This window comes from Elaeis guineensis, chromosome 1 (genome assembly GCF_000442705.2).
Source record: "Elaeis guineensis isolate ETL-2024a chromosome 1, EG11, whole genome shotgun sequence".
Classification (NCBI taxonomy): Eukaryota; Viridiplantae; Streptophyta; class Magnoliopsida; order Arecales; family Arecaceae; genus Elaeis; species Elaeis guineensis.
The window spans coordinates 177,084,061-177,101,259 of NC_025993.2; the positions used below are offsets into that span (position 1 = coordinate 177,084,061).

The window sequence follows — 17,199 nt, forward strand, 5'->3', positions numbered from 1 at the left end:
CCAATAGCTTGCATCATCGATATAGGATCCCTATTGTCTAGTTTTAACTTGGTCGGATCTGAGCTCAAATATAGTTAATCTTATCCAAATCTATCCTATTTTAGAGCTGACATTAATTAAGTTCGATTTTCTTATATCTTGAATAATACTATTTACATATTATCTATGATAATGATAAAAAAAAATTGTAAGCATAATTATCATGGCCTTCCTTGCATATGTCCTGATTTTGTAGCCGATCTGAATCTTTAATACTTTATTTTTCATGCAAAAAGGTTATATAAAAATTAATTGATTTGAGTTTCATTATTCTTCTTTAATTATTTTATTTACTTTAATCTCTTTTGTCTTTATTATAATGAAATAATAAAGAAAATTTTTTTTCTATTGATCTCCTACATTTACCTATACCAGCAATACAACACATGCATAATGCATGCTGATGAAAACTAATAAGTTATAAAAATAATATTTATAAAAATTTTATATTTTCTTTATATGTTATCCGCAAACAAATGGATTAGGTTCCATATGAATTTGAATTAGAGAGAAAAAGACGATGCATGAAACTCACCAAAGTAGGGCTAAGGATCCAATTATTTTTCTTTCCTTGTCCAGAGAGTTTGGATTTTGTTTCTTTCTCCCTAGATTAGGAGAATTTATTTAAATAACTAAATTATTTAGATAGGTATTAGAATATTCATTAAAAAAAACTTGTAACAAAAATGGGAAAATATTTTCAATCAAAACATAAGAGACAGGCCAAAATAATACTCTTTGATATTCAAAGCTGTCACTTTGTTAATATAGTATAGATGATAAAAATATTAAGTTAGTGGGATAAAATTACTAGTCCATAAGCACATACAAGAGAAACTAATTTGAAAAGATAAATTTTATTAAAAATATAAAGTAATAATATATAAATAGAAATTATACATTAAAAAATATTTGGAGAAGGGGCTAAAATGACTATTTAATCCTCATCTTGCTGACATTTAAAATTCAAAAAATTTCTAAACCTGTTTACTTAATTATAAATTCGCATAACTAGGAAAGATTACATCAAGATCCATCAAATATAGGAAACTCCAAATTACTAAATCATTAAGAATGACTCCAACATCCGAAGGTATAATTTGAAACCAGTTGATCAACAATAAAATATTTAATGTCATGACAAAAATTAAGGTCTCAAGACATGAAAGCATGAATCATTTTTCTATATTTGGAGAACCATCATTAATTTTTCTCTTTCTATTTTTTTTAAAAAAATAGTTAGTCATTAATATCATTTAAGGTCTTCCTTTCTATTTGTAGTCCAATCAATAACATTAATTTCAAGATCTTTTTTGATGCCAAATCATATACATTACAAAGTATGAGAAGAAAACAAAGAATGTGCAGCTTTAACAAGCTATTTAGCTTTACGGCCGCACTGACACTAGCTTGATAGAACAAGGCACGCCCATTTCTAATGCCAGAAGAGGATTATGAACAGAATATGCCAAGCTACGATAACTTTCTGCTTAGCCTTCGGAAGAACAGAGCACTCTTCAATAAAATAGAATCAAAATTTTGAAGGAGCTAACACAATTCTCCATTCCAAAGTACTTCAGCCAGTTTTACATAAATAGAAACAGCAAACAGAGTAAGAATTCTTGGAGAAAAGAAAATTGGAAATGCAATTGAGAGTGTTCCGGTCCGCCAAAAGAAAACTGCCTCAGGCATTCAAATCTGCCTGTTATTGCATGAGGGTTTCACAAGAAGAAAATAATTTAACTCCAAAGTGAATAGGTATGTAGACCCCATTGTGCATGAAAGCCCCAAAAAGTCCTCACAGAACGGGAAATAATTCTGCATCATCCAAAACAACATTTGTTAGGGAATCTATCACAGGAGCTGCCGAGCTGGCATGCTGTCCTAATTTTAATCTATCCAGAAGTGTCATGATGTACCACCAACGTGGGGGCCTTCTCTCGAATGAATTTTAAAATACAATTTACACACATTTCAAGACTAGGTATCAGAAGAAATTTTGCTTCATGATCAGGTTAGAGAGCAAATATGAGAGTGGCGAACCAGAGCGCATGCTTGCGTTTGTGTTCATCAGAGAAAAGGTCAGTATTAGATATAAAATAGGTGATTGGAAAGAGAGCTGATTATTATTTTGGTCTCTTGAAGGTTTATTGTTATTTGTAACTACCATATGTTTTGGGGAAATCTGATCAAAATCACAGATTGCAAATTAATAAAGCTCAAGATATATGGGAACAGACCGTTTGATGTATTTCTCATAATCTTGAAATGATATTGCGCATCAGGCTTTCAGGGGCTGCACAGGAACAATAAGCAGGCAAAGTTATTTAAAGACAACGGACAATACAAGCTATCACACAGTTGTGGCAACAACTTACCTGCCAAACCTGTGAACAACTCAAATTGTCCCATTGCTTGCCTAATGAACATCTCCAGTCCACTAACAACAGCGGCTCCAGATTCTTCGGCTTCTCGCAAAAGTCTGGTCACTTTTGGCGTGTAGACCGCATCAAACACCACTGCATAAGACCTCAGAGCTTGCTGCAATTTTTTTACATGTTATGTCAATCAGTAAGGTTCAGTGCACCAAATACCAAAAATTAGAGTCATGCAGTAAACAACGGGAAAATATTATACAGAGTCATATAGTTGAAGGTTATATATGCTGTCTGATAGATCATGAGCAAATACCAACATATAGAGAGACTGTTTCCAGCTCCATGTAAAGTGAAAGGCATCATGATGCCCCAAAATGCTAGATATTCATTTACGACGTTAACAGAAAGTCAAGAGCAGTGCATCATAATGAGAATTTACTAAGCTGATTTGATCAAATAGAAGTAGAAAAATGAAGGTATACTTTCCACAGAAAGAAGCCCATTTAGGGTTTTTTTGTTGAGTACTACATAAGATTTAATTAGCATAAGCACTTTTTTCTTTTTTGTTTTTTTTTTTGAGAAATAGACTTGAAATCCACCTTCTGTGCACCTCGCTGCAGTGCATGTGCTGAAGAGATAGGCGCCAACCCGTGGACCCAGGTCCTGGTGGCAAGATTACTGCACATGTTGGGGTAGAACCCGATAATTTTGAGGTTTAAATTTTTCCCAAGGGTTGAACCAACACTCAGTTGCAGAAATTTGGAAATAAAGGCTTCTTTGTCATAACACAATGCTAATTGTATGCTATCATAAATATCACAAGAGTACCACAAACCTTAGACAAAGGGGTATCAATAACATTTGGATGCATTCCTATAGATGTTGTGTTTGCGAGAATCATCCCCTCCTCGGGATGGAAACTTTCCAATTCAGCAAGTGTAAGAGCACGTCCACCTATTAAGTTGGCAAGCTCTCTAGCTCGTTCTGGCAGTCAGAGAAGCACAAAATTTACAAGCTGCACAGTGATCTCTAGAAACATTCTTCATAAAAAAATAAGAAAACACTGAATTATTGGCAAATACGATGGGATAGTGAAAGGAAACTAAAAGCCATATGCAGAATATAGATTCAGATATATCTAGTGCATTACATGTCTTCAAATGAAAGATTGCTAAACTCAGCAAAGATGATCCTATCATTTGTTCCTCATTTTCATACAGAAATTTCTAATTGAAGCACTCAGAACTTTAAAATTTTATTTTTCAGGGTAAAGAAAAACTGAAGAATTTGCTGCCCAGGCAACTTGCTAATATCAAAGACAATATCATAAATCCAACAAGTTATGTAATTCACAGCACATGAACAGTGAATCACATGGACTGAATAGCAAGACATGAGTCCATCTGCAAACTCTAAATATCAGAGTAGACAAATTACTTTTGCTATTTTGTAAAATATGCACCTTCTCTGGTTCTTTTCATATCTAGACAATACACTGCCTAAAAAGTTTGGAAAGATCAAGAAGTTATGAGATTGAGCGCTACCATAAGTACGGTTTGCAATTACAATTCTTGCTCCCTTCTCCTTAGCACCATAAGCAAGAGCCTTGCCAGCGCCACCAGCACCAATGACAACAAAAAGTTTTCCAGCAAGAGGTGAAACAGCTGCGTCCTTTGCCCGTGAACCTGTTGAAAGTTACACCAAACACTTGAATGGAATTACAGATCTAAAAATACAAGCAATCTATTTCATTTAGATAAATCTTTAAACCAAAAGCTATTGAATATGCAATGCACCTCTTATCCCATCTTCAATAGCAGAAATTGCACCAATATAGTCAGTGTTGTAACCAACTAATTTTCCATCAGCTGGCCTCCTAATGATTGTATTTACGGCTCCTATAGACTGCAAAGATACAGAGAAGACAAAATAATATAGATCTTGAATTTTTAATATTATAGCATTTTTAAAGCTTGCGGTGGCTAAAAAGGCCCTATAGAACTAACTGAAAGAATGTTCTGATTTTATCATTTACCTTAGCAATGGGATCGACCTCATCACAACATCTAACTGCAGCCTCCTTGTGGGGAATTGTACAACTGCAACCCAGGTCAAAAAAAGGGATGTCTAACAGTTCAGAGAAAGTTGTCCAAAAGTCGTCCAGATAACCATCATAACTAAGGTTTTGAAAAGACTAGCATTTTGTTGTTTCAAGAAAAACAATGAACCTATAAAATTTAAAAGTCCTGTAAATGGGGTAGATAAAGAACATGTAGGCTGCAACATTTGCAGAATGACCATCAAAAAGAATAATTTCTTACAAGATGGCATACCAGCATTTCCATAATGTCATAACCATCCAATAATCAATGGATAACATGTGAATGTGGATCAACCAAACACATGACTAACCTGATAATCTACTTATTTTCAATGAGTGCCTTATAGAAAATATTATAGTAAGGTAGAAATTTACTAGGTGTTTTTTTTTTTTTTTTAAAATCTCAAATTACAATTGAGGGGCATTATTCCACATGAAATGAATAGGTGGCAATAGAAATTCACACAATTCACAATTTCACACATTCCTATCCTTCCTTTGGTTGGTGCCTGCCATCTTATGTGCACTTGCATGAAATGTTTGCAATCTGTGAGATCCATTAGAGAAAGGGAGATCCATCTTCTTTCTTGAGAAATTTAGGTCCATTTACAAGATGCAATATTTTAACATTTCAAGAGATAACCAGTGTCCTATTCCTGTACCAGTCCTGTTTTCCAGTTGGAAAGGTGTGGTACCAGCAGTACTATATTGAAGTGGCAATGTCTAAATCCTTGCTTTGGTGACATTCTATTTGTAGTTAACCAAAAAACCCTAAACTATTTCTCTACTACCATAACAATTGAAACGAGAGTCAGGCAGAGCTTCAGGATGCATAAAACTAGTGACAAGAGCAATACATAGCAAACAGGATTCGCCTCAGATGCTCCGGCTACTTAGATAAGGGCAGTGACTTGTTACACAAGGGTACACATAAATGTATGGCCACCAGATCAAAAGCCTGGAATAATGAGTATACTAATGATGTGCTGCCAAATTGGTTCAGAACTGTACACCTTCTGGTTAAAGAACATGACATAGGTTCACCAACATGTGTAGTTTAAGATAAACGGAAAAGTATCTCCATATTATGAAGACAATCAACTCGACTACTGTCATTGAGATCAAAGAACCCCTTAACTTCTGATGCTCCTCAGGGTGAACTTTAAAGTGTTCTTAAAAATTACAGTATTTAAAGTAACTATAAAAAAAAATACAATGGTAAGACAAACATCACTAAAACACATCCACCGTCTACTAAGCTATCCTTAAGAACAAGACGTACCTGAAACCAGCAAAATCTGGAGAACTGTAGGCACTGAGAAAATTAGCAAGGTCATCCACCAAAAGTGGAACATAAACAGCATTGAGGCCAACAGACTTAAATGCTGCATTATGTAGAATAGGACCTTTACTGTGGCCAACTGGCTTTCCAATAATCCCATAAACTTTTGTGTCTGCTGTGATCTTTCTGATATTGTAGACATTCAACAAATCTGATATAGTTGGCTGCCCAGGAGCCGATTCTTTTCCCACATCAAGTGAACCAAAAGTAAGATATCCACCAAACTTGGGGCAAAGCAACCGAAAGATCATTCCCCGCTCCCCCATAACCAATCCTATCACTGGGACCTGCTTTTCCTATCCATTAGTCAAATGCAGTATAACTCAAAATAGGTTTGATCCTATAGCAATCAAAAAAAATTCTGGATCATGTAGCTCACAACAAGTAACGTACAATAGTTAGCTCAAGTAAGAAAACACTCTGATACAGAACAAAAATAAAGAAAACAAGATGTGGTTCTAGCAGAAACTTATAAAATGTAACTTGTGACTTTCCTTTATTATCATGAGGTGTTAGTTTTCTGCTCTCAATTACCCATACTGTGATGTTAATCTAAGAGTTGATTAGTGATGTGCCCAGGCCTAAATAACTATCTTGTGTAGGTAAGAATAAAGGTTGGAGCACAGAAAAAGAGAAAAAAAAAAAAGAAACCTTTGAAATCTGATTGATAAGAAAATCGCCACAATCAGATCACAAAGAGGTAGAACGCCACACTCAAGAAAAGAAGAATGTGAGTGATAAGTTCTAGGATTTATAACTCGCCACTAACACACAGGGGTTAGATAAGAGAAATCAGCAACACTCATTTTCATTCATTGAAATCTGATTGAATACATAGGTCGCCTCCCTTTATATAGATAAAAGAGGGAACATAAGACATTCAGTAAATGAAAGGAAATAACAGAATTTGACTATCATAGAAATGATGATGGCTATATCTTGCTACAAAGAAAATGATAGTGGCCGTATCTTGTTACTATGGAAATGATGGTGGTTGGAGATCATGGTGAATTAGGAAGAACAAAATAACTTTGGCTGCATCTTGCTACTATGGAAATGATGGTGGCTGGAGATCATGGTGAATTAGGAAAAACAAAACAACCTTGATTACGTCTTGCTATTATGGAAATGATAGTGGCTGGAGATCATGGTGAATTAGGAAGAACAAAACAAGCTTCTAAACTCGACCCTTTTTTCAAGCAATAATTTCTTTCAAATTCTTGCCAAATCTGATTCGCACCGCATCATGCTTCTACGCACGTGAGCAAAATCATCAATTTGGCTCTTGGATCCATATATGGCATGTGATCATCTCTTTCTTCATGATGGTGCACATCATTTCCCCCTTGTTGAATAGGATTTGCCCTCAAATCCAAGTCTTCCTCATCATCCAAACTATCCTCCAAGTAAGGAGAAAGATCTCGAACATTGAATGTAGCGGACACATTGTAGTCACCAGGCAATTCAATTTTGTAAGCATTGTCATTCACTTTCTCAACAACTCGGAATGGACCATCAGCACGTGGCATGAGCTTAGATTTTCTTTGGTTTGAAAATCGTTCTTTGCGAAGATGTATCCAAACAAGATCACCTGGAGCCAAGCGAACTTATTTTCTTCCTCTGTTGGCTGCCTTCTCATAAGCCGCATTCTTCCTCTCAATCTGCTCCTTGATGCTCTTATGCATGGACTTAACCAACTCAGCTTTCTTCTTCCCATCCATACAAACTCTTTCGCTGATTGGAAGTGGTGCCAAATCAAGTGGGGTGATAGGATTAAACCCATAAACCACTTCAAAAGGAGAATGCTTAATAGTGCTATGAATACTACGATTGTAAGCAAACTCAACATAAGCCAAACACTCATCCCAATTCTTCATATTCTTGTTAACAACAGTGCGAAGCAAAGAAGAGAGGGTACGATTTACCACTTCGGTCTGATCATCGGTTTGCGGGTGGCAAGTGCTGAAAAGCAATCTAGTACCAAGCTTCTTCCACAAGGTCTTCCAAAAGTAACTCAAGAACTTGACATCTCGATCAGACACAATGCTCTTTGGTATATCATGCAGACGTACTATCTCTTTGAAAAATAATTCTGCAACATGTGAAGCATCATCGGTTCTGTGGCATGGCACAAAATGAGACATTTTTGAGAATCGATGCACAACCACCAAAATCGAATCCTTCCCCCTTTGTGTTCTTGACAGTCCAAGCACAAAATCCATACTCAAATCTATCCATGGTTGATCTGGTACAGATAGCGGCATATACAACCCTTGTGAAGTCTTTTTGCTCTTCGCCTTCTTACAGGTAACGCACCTCTTAATGACGTGATGCACATCACGAATCATAGCTGGCCAATAAAAGTGCTCTTTCACCATCTCCAATGTTTTCTTCTCTCCAAAATGACCCGTCAATCCGCCACCATGAGCTTCTCTCACCAAAAGCTCTCGAATAGAACTGTTAGGAATGCACAGCCGACCTGACTTAAACAAGTATCCGTCATGCCTGTAATAGCCATTTACAGCTCCTTTCTTGCACTCTTCATAAATATTTACAAATTTTGGATCGTCCTTGTATCGATCTATAATCAACTCAAATCCCATTAGTTTAGCATTAAGCAATGAAATCAAAGCATACCTCCTGGAAAGTGCATCAGCCACGATATTGACATTTCCTTTTTTGTATTTGATCACATAAGGAAAGGTTTCCAAGAATTCCATCCACTTGGCATGTCTACGATTCAGCTTGCTTTGTCCTTTCAAGTGCTTCAAAGACTCATGATCAGTATGGATGACGAACTCCTTTGGCAATAAATAATGTTGCCAAGTCTCCAAAGCCCAAATCAGAGCGTAGAACTCCTTGTCATAGACAGAGTAGCTCAAGCTTGCACCATTCAACTTCTCACTGAAATATGCTATGGGACGCCCTTCTTGCATCAGAACAGCTCCAATGCCCACACCGGAGGTATCACATTCTACCTCAAAAGTCTTGAAAAAGTCGGGTAGAGCTAGAATGGGTGCTGAACTCAACTTCTCCTTGATTAACTCGAAGCTCCTTTGGGCTGCTTCAGTCCATTTGAATTCTCCTCCTTTCTTGATGCATTCAGTGATAGGAGCAAGAATAGTGCTGAAGTTCCTCACAAACCTTCGATAAAAGGATGCTAGACCATGAAAACTTTTTACTTCAGATACATTAGTAGGAACAGGCCACTCCTTGATCGCTTTCACCTTTTCCTCATCAACTTCCACTCCATGTTGTGACACAACATAGCCAAGAAAGACTATGCGATCCTGACAAAAATGACACTTTTTGAGGTTGCCATATAGCTTCTCTTGTCGCAGAACCTCAAAAACACCCCTGAGGTGCTCCATATGCTCTTCCTGATTTCTACTAAAAATTAGAATATCATCAAAATATACAACCACAAAATCACCAATAAACTTACGTAGCACATGATTCATCAATCTCATGAATGTGCTTGGTGCGTTGGACAATCCAAATGGCATGACCGTCCACTCATACAATCCGAACTTGATCTTGAATGCGGTCTTCCATTCATCACCTTCCTTCATGCAAATCTGATGGTATCCGCTCCTCAGGTCTATTTTTGAGAAGACCTTAGCTCCATGCAACTCATCAAGCATATCGTCCAGTCGCGGGATTGGATAGCGATATTTTATTGTGATCTTGTTTATCGCCCTACTATCCACGCACATCCACATAGATCCATCCTTCTTTGGTACCAACAGAGCTGGTACTGAACATGGGCTCATAGACTCCCTCACATACCCTTCTCCAAAAGATCCGCAACTTGCCGCTGCAACTCCTTGGCCTCCTCGGGATTACATCTATAGGCTGGTCTATTTGGTAGGGCAAACCCTGGAATGAGATCAATCTGATGCTCGATCCCTCTGATTGGTGGCAATCTTTTTGGTAATTCTTTCGGAAACACATCTGTAAATTCCTCCAAGATCTCCTTCATTTGCGGTGGAAGGGAGATTTCTTCACTTGGAATCTGCTTAGCTACAAGAACAAAAATAATTTCATGGTTAGTCAAAACTCGCTTCACTTCCCCCTTGTTGGCAAATAAGTTCTCTTTCTTGCCCTTTTCAATCACAAGCTGATCCTTCTGGACCTGTTACGGGCTAAGTGGTGCCAACACTATATTCTTTCCATTCTTGGCAAATGAATAGGTGTTTTTGAAGCCGTCATGAATAGTCTTTCGATCGTACTGCCAAGGTCTTCCCAAAAGAAGATGGCTGGCTTTCATAGGAACCACATCACAAACAACCTCATCTTTGTAGGACTTGCCAATAGAGAAAGGTACTACAATCTGCTTTGTAACCTTCACATCACCATCGTCAGTAAGCCATTGCAATCTATAGGGACGGGGATGCTTCATAGTCACCAAATTAAATTTTTCTACCAAAATAGTAGAAGCCACATTAGTACAGCTACCTCCATCAATGATAACACCACATACCTTATCATGGATGGTGCACCTGGTATGGAAGATATTTTCGCGCTGCTCATCATCCACTTTGGCTTGTAGGTTCAGGTTGCGACGAATAACCAATAGCTCTCCTTCATCTGCAAACTCCACATAATCTTCTTTTACCTCTTCCAAAATAGCCTCATCTTCACTTTCAATTTCTTCTTGTGACTCCCGAATGAGCATCACCCTCTTGTTTGGACATTCAGAGGCTATATGACCGTAACCAAGACACTTGAAACACTTGATATCTCGACTTCGTCTGGAAGGTGAATTTCTCACCTCTTTTTCTTTGGCCGCATCTGTGACTTGCTTGCTAGAATCATCTTTTTCTACTTGTTTTGGCACCGCCTTAGGGACGGACCATGGTGATAAGGAAGATGAGTTGGTAGTCTTACTTGACTTACTTGCACCATGCTTGCGCTGTCTCTCCACCTTAACAGCAAGTTTGATCACATCGTCAAGGAACACATAAGATTGCAACTCCACCGTATCAGCAATCTCCTTATTCAAGCCTCCTAAGAACCTTGCAATGGTCTGTTCTTGAGGTTCTCGCAAATCGCATCTCATCATCAGCATCTCAAATTCTTTGACATAATCCTCAACACATCCCCCCTTGTCTCAAGCTTTGTAACTTGATGTACAGCTCCTGCTTATAATATTGAGGGACATCGCTTCTCCATGATCCGCTTCATAAGCCTCCAGTTTCGGATCTCCTCTTCTCCATCCCTCTTACGCTGAGCTTTCACATTCTCCCACCAAAGATTAGCATAATCAGTGAATTCAAGGGCAGCAAGTTTACATTTTTTTACCTCAGAATAGTCTTGACATTCAAAGACCTTCTCCACATGTTGCACCCATTCCAGATATTCTTCGGGTGAGCTAGTTCCTTTAAAGGATGGGATCCTCATCTTAATATTGTCTCCCAAACTTCTTTGCTGCCGCCTTTGCCATGGGTGTTCTTCTACACCATCATCATCCCGGGGTTCGTCATACTCCTCTTCATCATTGTGATCAACTCGTTGTGGTGCTGGATGGCCATGCCGCTGTGGTGGTGGGGGAAGTGTTGCCAACCGCTCAAACGCTTGTGTTAGACGATTGAGTTGCTCCATCATCTCTTCTTGACGCCGCTGGAGTCCTATAATCTGAGCTTGTTCCAAACTCATGCCTCTAGGAATGACAGGGGCCTCGTCTCCTCCAGACATGATTTGGATGTCAAACACTCCTTCAGGCTCTGATACCAAACTGATGTGCCCAGGCCTAAATAACTATCTTGTGTAGGTAAGAATAAAGGTTGGAGCACAGAAAAAGAGAAAAAAAAAGAAACCTTTGAAATCTGATTGATAAGAAAATCGCCACAATCAGATCACAAAGGGGTAAAACGCCACACTAAAGAAAAGAAGAATGTGAGTGATAAGTCCTAGAGTTTATAACTCGCCACTAACACACAGGGGTTAGATAAGAGAAATCAGCAACACTCATTTTCATTCATTGAAATCTGATTGAATACATAGGTCGCCTCCCTTTATATAGATAAGAGAGGGAACATAAGACATTCAGTAAATGGAAGGAAATAATAGAATTTGACTATCATAGAAATGATGGTGGCTATATCTTACTACAAAGAAAATGATAGTGGCCGTATCTTGCTACTATGGAAATGATGGTGGCTGGAGATCATGGTGAATTAGGAAGAACAAAATAACTTTGGCTGCATCTTGCTACTATGGAAATGATGGTGGCTGGAGATCATGGTGAATTAGGAAGAACAAAACAACCTTGATTACGTCTTGCTATTATGGAAATGATAGTGGCTGGAGATCATGATGAATTAGGAAGAACAAAACAAGCTTCTAAACTCGACCCTTTTTTCAAGCAATAATTTCTTTCAAATTCTTGCCAAATCTGATTCGCACCGCATCATGCTTCTACGCATGTGAGCAAAATCATCAATTTGGCTCTTGGATCCATATATGGCATGTGATCATCTCTTTCTTCATGATGGTGCACATCATTTAGTCCCTGACCGGGGAAAAAAATTAATATCTCTACAAGTCTCATTGTTTTAAGTCTGCTACACAAGATTAAAAGGCCCACCTTTACCTAAAATAAGTTATAACTACAAAGGTTTTTTCCCATGCCATTTACTACATCATTTCCTTATCTATACATTTATTAAGTCACTTAGGTTGAAAAAACAAAAATCACCTAAATAGTACTTCTAATCCAACAATGGCCGTGTCATCTTCAACCATCCAAGAGCTAAGACCTCATCAAACAATAAGATTCATCTGAATACAAATTTCACATGCAAGAACTATAATAGCTTTCTCCTTAACCATTAACTCACAAGTTAAGAGGTCCCTTTTTGTGGTTGGCCACTACAAGCACATATAAGAAGGTATGCATATGTGCACCTGCATGCATAAAAAGGAAACGAACCATTCCTGAAATCAACTTTTTATATAATATACAGCAAAAGATCCATATCTTGTAACTCAAAAAAGTGTATGTGACCAACACAACATTGTTAGTTGAAAAGGCTCTCTCTCTCTCTCTCTCTCACACACACACACACACAGTGACACGCACACTTGCGCATACACATTAAATAGAAAGAAAATAAAACAGGTATACATATACATAATACAAACAATACCAAATGTATCTTTGATGGAGTGATGAATTGATCATGAAAAGTAAAGGTGGACAAAGTTACCACCATTTGAAACTTTGAAAATTGCACTCAGAAAACTGCTCTAAAACATATATAGCTCCAAAGAACTATTAAACTTCAACCTCTCGATGTAACACGATAATATTTATCACTCACTTGACAATGGACGATCACTTGCAACATTCGTGTCACATCAACAATGTCCACAGCAGTTGTTACAATCTTCACAATATCAGCTCCAACGGCTTGTATTCTTGCCACAAGGCTACCAAGCTCCTCACTGGATGGAGTGCTCTGATAGTTATGAGAAGAAACAATGAGCTTAAAGTTCTCCGGTTTTTTTCCAGATATGAGTCTCACAAATTCCTCAGCCACCTGCAATTGAGAAGTGTCCAGGAACATGTCAAGAAAAGCAAACAAATTGATGGCTTATAAAAAATCCAAAGAAACCAATCTATGCATAAACTGAGACTAAAGCAGTTTTCAACGACTCAATTGGTAAGTATCACTTCTAGCAACTACAGAATTCTTCATAATAAAGCATGTCTGTTACTAGTCTTAAACTAGAAGATTGTTTTTCTTTCAGTAGCTGTCGAAAATAAATAGCATGCAACATACCCTATAACAACTGGACTCCAAAATCATGTTCGTTTGGTGAAAGTTCTGCTTCAGACCTGATAAGAAGAGTGTATGTTCACTATAACAGCTACTCCACAAGTTTCATGTTGTTTGAGTTTGGGTAAATGTCTTTTTCAAATAGGAATATCATTGAAGTGTTGGAGACATTGTGCGACTTGACAATCCCAGTGTACTGACTATTGAAAGCATTGATTTTAATAAGTGTGTCATGTTGGGTATCACTTGCCTTGACCTACAAATTTGTCTCATTGTGATTGAGTTAAAATGACCAATTATTAGCTGATGTTGAAAATGTCACTTGATTCCAAACAATACACAAGATTTGCACACAGTTTTCGTATAGGAGACAGAATATGATCATCATCGATAGTATCAAAGCCAAAATTGCTCGAATCATCTCCTGTGTCATCTTGATGGTGAATGATACAGTAGATTATTTGAAGTCATCCAAATTCAATCTCAGACATATTTCTCCTGAAGGCTACCAATAAAAGGTCCCTTTGGACCTTGCCCTTTTTGCAGTTGCCCCCAAGGACCTCATGACTTGGTATCAACTTTTATTATTGATTGTGTGACTGCAACCTCCCCTTCTCTTAAGCTCTTTCTTTTTTCTTAAGTTCTTTCCTCTGATTCTTGCTCCTTACTATACCATTCCTCTACTTCTTTTTCTACTATTCTTTTTTCTCTGTTGTTTACTTTTTTTTTTGGGTTAATAACTAAGATCACATCTAATAATGTTTGGACTTATCCTCGACCTTTTTTTGCACCCGTTTGATCAGTTAAGACTTTTAGAAGCCTTGTCATCAACTATTAACCCAGATAACCACTTTTGCCTTGTTCCCAGTTCATTATTTTCACTAGAAAATTTAGGTATCAATAAACAGTGACAGAGATTTGTGAACATATTTTTTTCAAATTTCTGATGACAAATCCCTTATAAATCCCTTCACAAGCCTTTACATTATTCATGGAAATTAATGTTCCAAAGAAGAATGATAAGGATGTTTAAAGATGGCAAAAACATGTAGGGATGTGTTTCCACAAAGAACAACATAAGTTCTATATTAGATTGGATTGCCACACATATCACCAAAAGAAAAGTCAAAATCTTGATCATAGAAAATAAACAGTATTCATTTTTTATATATTTGACCACCCGAACAATCAATGAATAAAGCTGATCATTCCGCTAGCATTAAGGATAATCATCATGGACTTAATGCAATTGCACAGAACATGTTATAGTAGTCCTTCATACACCAACCTTAAGTTCAATATCAACATATTCAGCTCCTAAATCCATTGCAATGCGAAGTGCCTCGAACCGCCGGTTATCATCACCTTCATATTCACCTCCTTCCCACTTTGGTCTATTAAGACAGTAGAAGTCAAAAGTAAAACATGTAAGCACTGCATAATCCCAAATAGCTAACATCATTAAACCAAAAAAAGGGAAAGAGTGAAGATATAGATATTTTGAAGAAAAAGCCTCAGCTTCAGTTATTGATGTCTTCAGTCATTTCAAGATACATAAGACCAAATTGTTGCTCTAAATCAAATTGATGACTGATAATAAGCATGATATTGCTACTTATGGTCCATTCCATGGTGATGTTGGTATGGTCAACTTGCAACCAGATTCTATACTAACAGTTGGTCTCTATACCACCTAGTGAACCATACCAAGTTTGTAAATACTATGGGACGGGAGGGTGTCCCACCATCCGAGTGCCAGGATAGGGGATAAGTCGGACAAGGATAGGATGGGATATCCACTGTCCAGAGTGTTAATATGCTGGGTGTCCTGTTCCACAAAAAAGGAGGTCCCACCTCATGGTATCTAAAATCTCGAACCATAAAACAAGCAACACATATCAAAATGCAGCTATGCTTTCTTTGACCTTAAGTGACTCATGGAGCATAGATTTTCATAAAATACATTTCTGCTCTTACACGAGATCACAGTTCATCAAGTGTCTATAACATGACCTGCTCCCCCTATATAAAGCAATAAACAACAGCAAAAATTCCTCGACTGCAAGAAGAAAGCATACCTAAACTTCTGTTTCAGTCGTGGAGATAACAAATTTATATATGCCACTCCCATTCTCACCCATCAGATACATCATCAATGCGAAGGAAAACAGTACAATCATTATTTTTCCTTGTTATTTAAATCTTGCATCATTGACTAATATAAGAAAGTTGAGGATGAAAACAGTGAGGTCTAAATAACCAAAATGGTGGAAAGTAGTACGATTCCTTGGAAATTGCTAATGGGCAAATGGCAATGCGGCAAGTGACCAAACTCAAAGATGACATTTCAGATAGAATGAGTAGATAAAATATATCCTCTTCATATATTCTATGTTTCAAGCAAAGAAGCCAATTGCACATACCTGCATTCTAACATCTAAAGAAGATTAAGATTTTTCCTTTTTTTTTTTTTTTTTTTTTCAGTGGTGGTGGGGGGTAGAGAAAAGAGGGTTATATAACTGAAAGGCAAAATGTAGTGGATCTACTGTTAACAAAAAAATCGAATGGGCTGCCCAAAAACACTCGGATGCAGCAAGTGGATTATCAGATCGCTCGCAGCTGCTGCTTTCTGAACACGAATTGATTAACCAATTGTTCAAAATCTTTCCTTTCCCACTAACCCTTCTAACTCCACATAAAGAAGAGACTAGTGATAGAATCCAAGGATACAGGATGGCTTCAAGGAAGAACGTTAAAAAAATTCTTCCTTGCTCACCAACCCTTCTAATTCCACAATAACAAAAGACTAGTGAACAAATCGCAAAAATATGGAGCATCAAAGAAGAGACGAATCAAAGCCAATAACTATTTCGCACTGAATCAGATGAAAAGATTGGGCGTTGGGGGTGAAGAGAGGGGAAAAATCCTTGGCATAAGACGTACCGGTAGGTGACGATAGCAGGCAGCGGGCGGCCTTTGAGCAAGAACTCGAGGTCCTCCCGGGGACGGAAGGTAGAAAGGTGGTCGACGCGGATCTCGACTAGGTCGGCGCCGGCGGCCTTCGCCGCTGCCATATCCGCTGCCATCTGCTCCACCGTCTTCGCCACCAGCGGCACGCACAGCAGCGTCGACCCCTCCATCGCCATCTCCCTCTCTCTCGCTCTCGCTCAGAGGAAGGAATATAGAAAGCGAAACGGGATAGCTCGGGGGGTTGTTGGCCGAGAGGTCCGTACCTACAGCAGCCGTGAACATCGACCCGTTGGATCGATATCGGACGGATGTAGACTCGGGAGTCCGTATGTGAGTTGACCCCGCCTGCCGGCCGGGGGAACGCTGGGGGTTGCAAGACAGATGTGCTAGAAGACAACTCCACCTGCTCTGGGAACCCAGAGTTGAACCTGGTGAGATGACAAGGAGCCCACGCTAAACTCTACTCTCGTTGAAGAGAGAGGGTGGCGTGCGGGTGCGAAACAGGGTGGTGGATCCGCAATTGAAGTGTCCCACCAAACCCCCCTGCTCAAAATCGGGCTACCATTTTAGAAATTAAAAAAAAAA

The 17,199-nt window shown here is 38.2% G+C and overlaps 1 protein-coding gene across 2 annotated transcripts; it reads right to left on the reverse strand.

The window, feature by feature from the left end:
- Nucleotides 1-1,576: 1,576 nt before the first annotated feature.
- On the reverse strand, nucleotides 1,577-16,898 carry LOC105039821 (bifunctional 3-dehydroquinate dehydratase/shikimate dehydrogenase, chloroplastic). 2 transcript variants are annotated; one of them, XM_010916105.4, is made up of 11 exons: nucleotides 16,588-16,898; nucleotides 14,933-15,038; nucleotides 13,186-13,404; nucleotides 5,801-6,147; nucleotides 4,453-4,516; nucleotides 4,214-4,322; nucleotides 3,962-4,102; nucleotides 3,253-3,401; nucleotides 2,418-2,580; nucleotides 2,280-2,335; nucleotides 1,577-1,857 (listed from the first exon to the last, which is right to left on the reverse strand). In XM_010916105.4, the coding sequence occupies exons 1-10, from the start codon at nucleotides 16,788-16,790 to the stop codon at nucleotides 2,295-2,297; spliced, it is 1,542 nt and encodes a 513-aa protein (XP_010914407.1). In that variant the 5' UTR covers nucleotides 16,791-16,898; the 3' UTR covers nucleotides 1,577-1,857; nucleotides 2,280-2,294. The 2 variants fall into 2 exon arrangements, with proteins under 2 accessions (XP_010914407.1, XP_010914406.1); XM_010916104.4 differs by having other exon boundaries at nucleotides 5,801-6,156.
- Nucleotides 16,899-17,199: the final 301 nt, after the last annotated feature.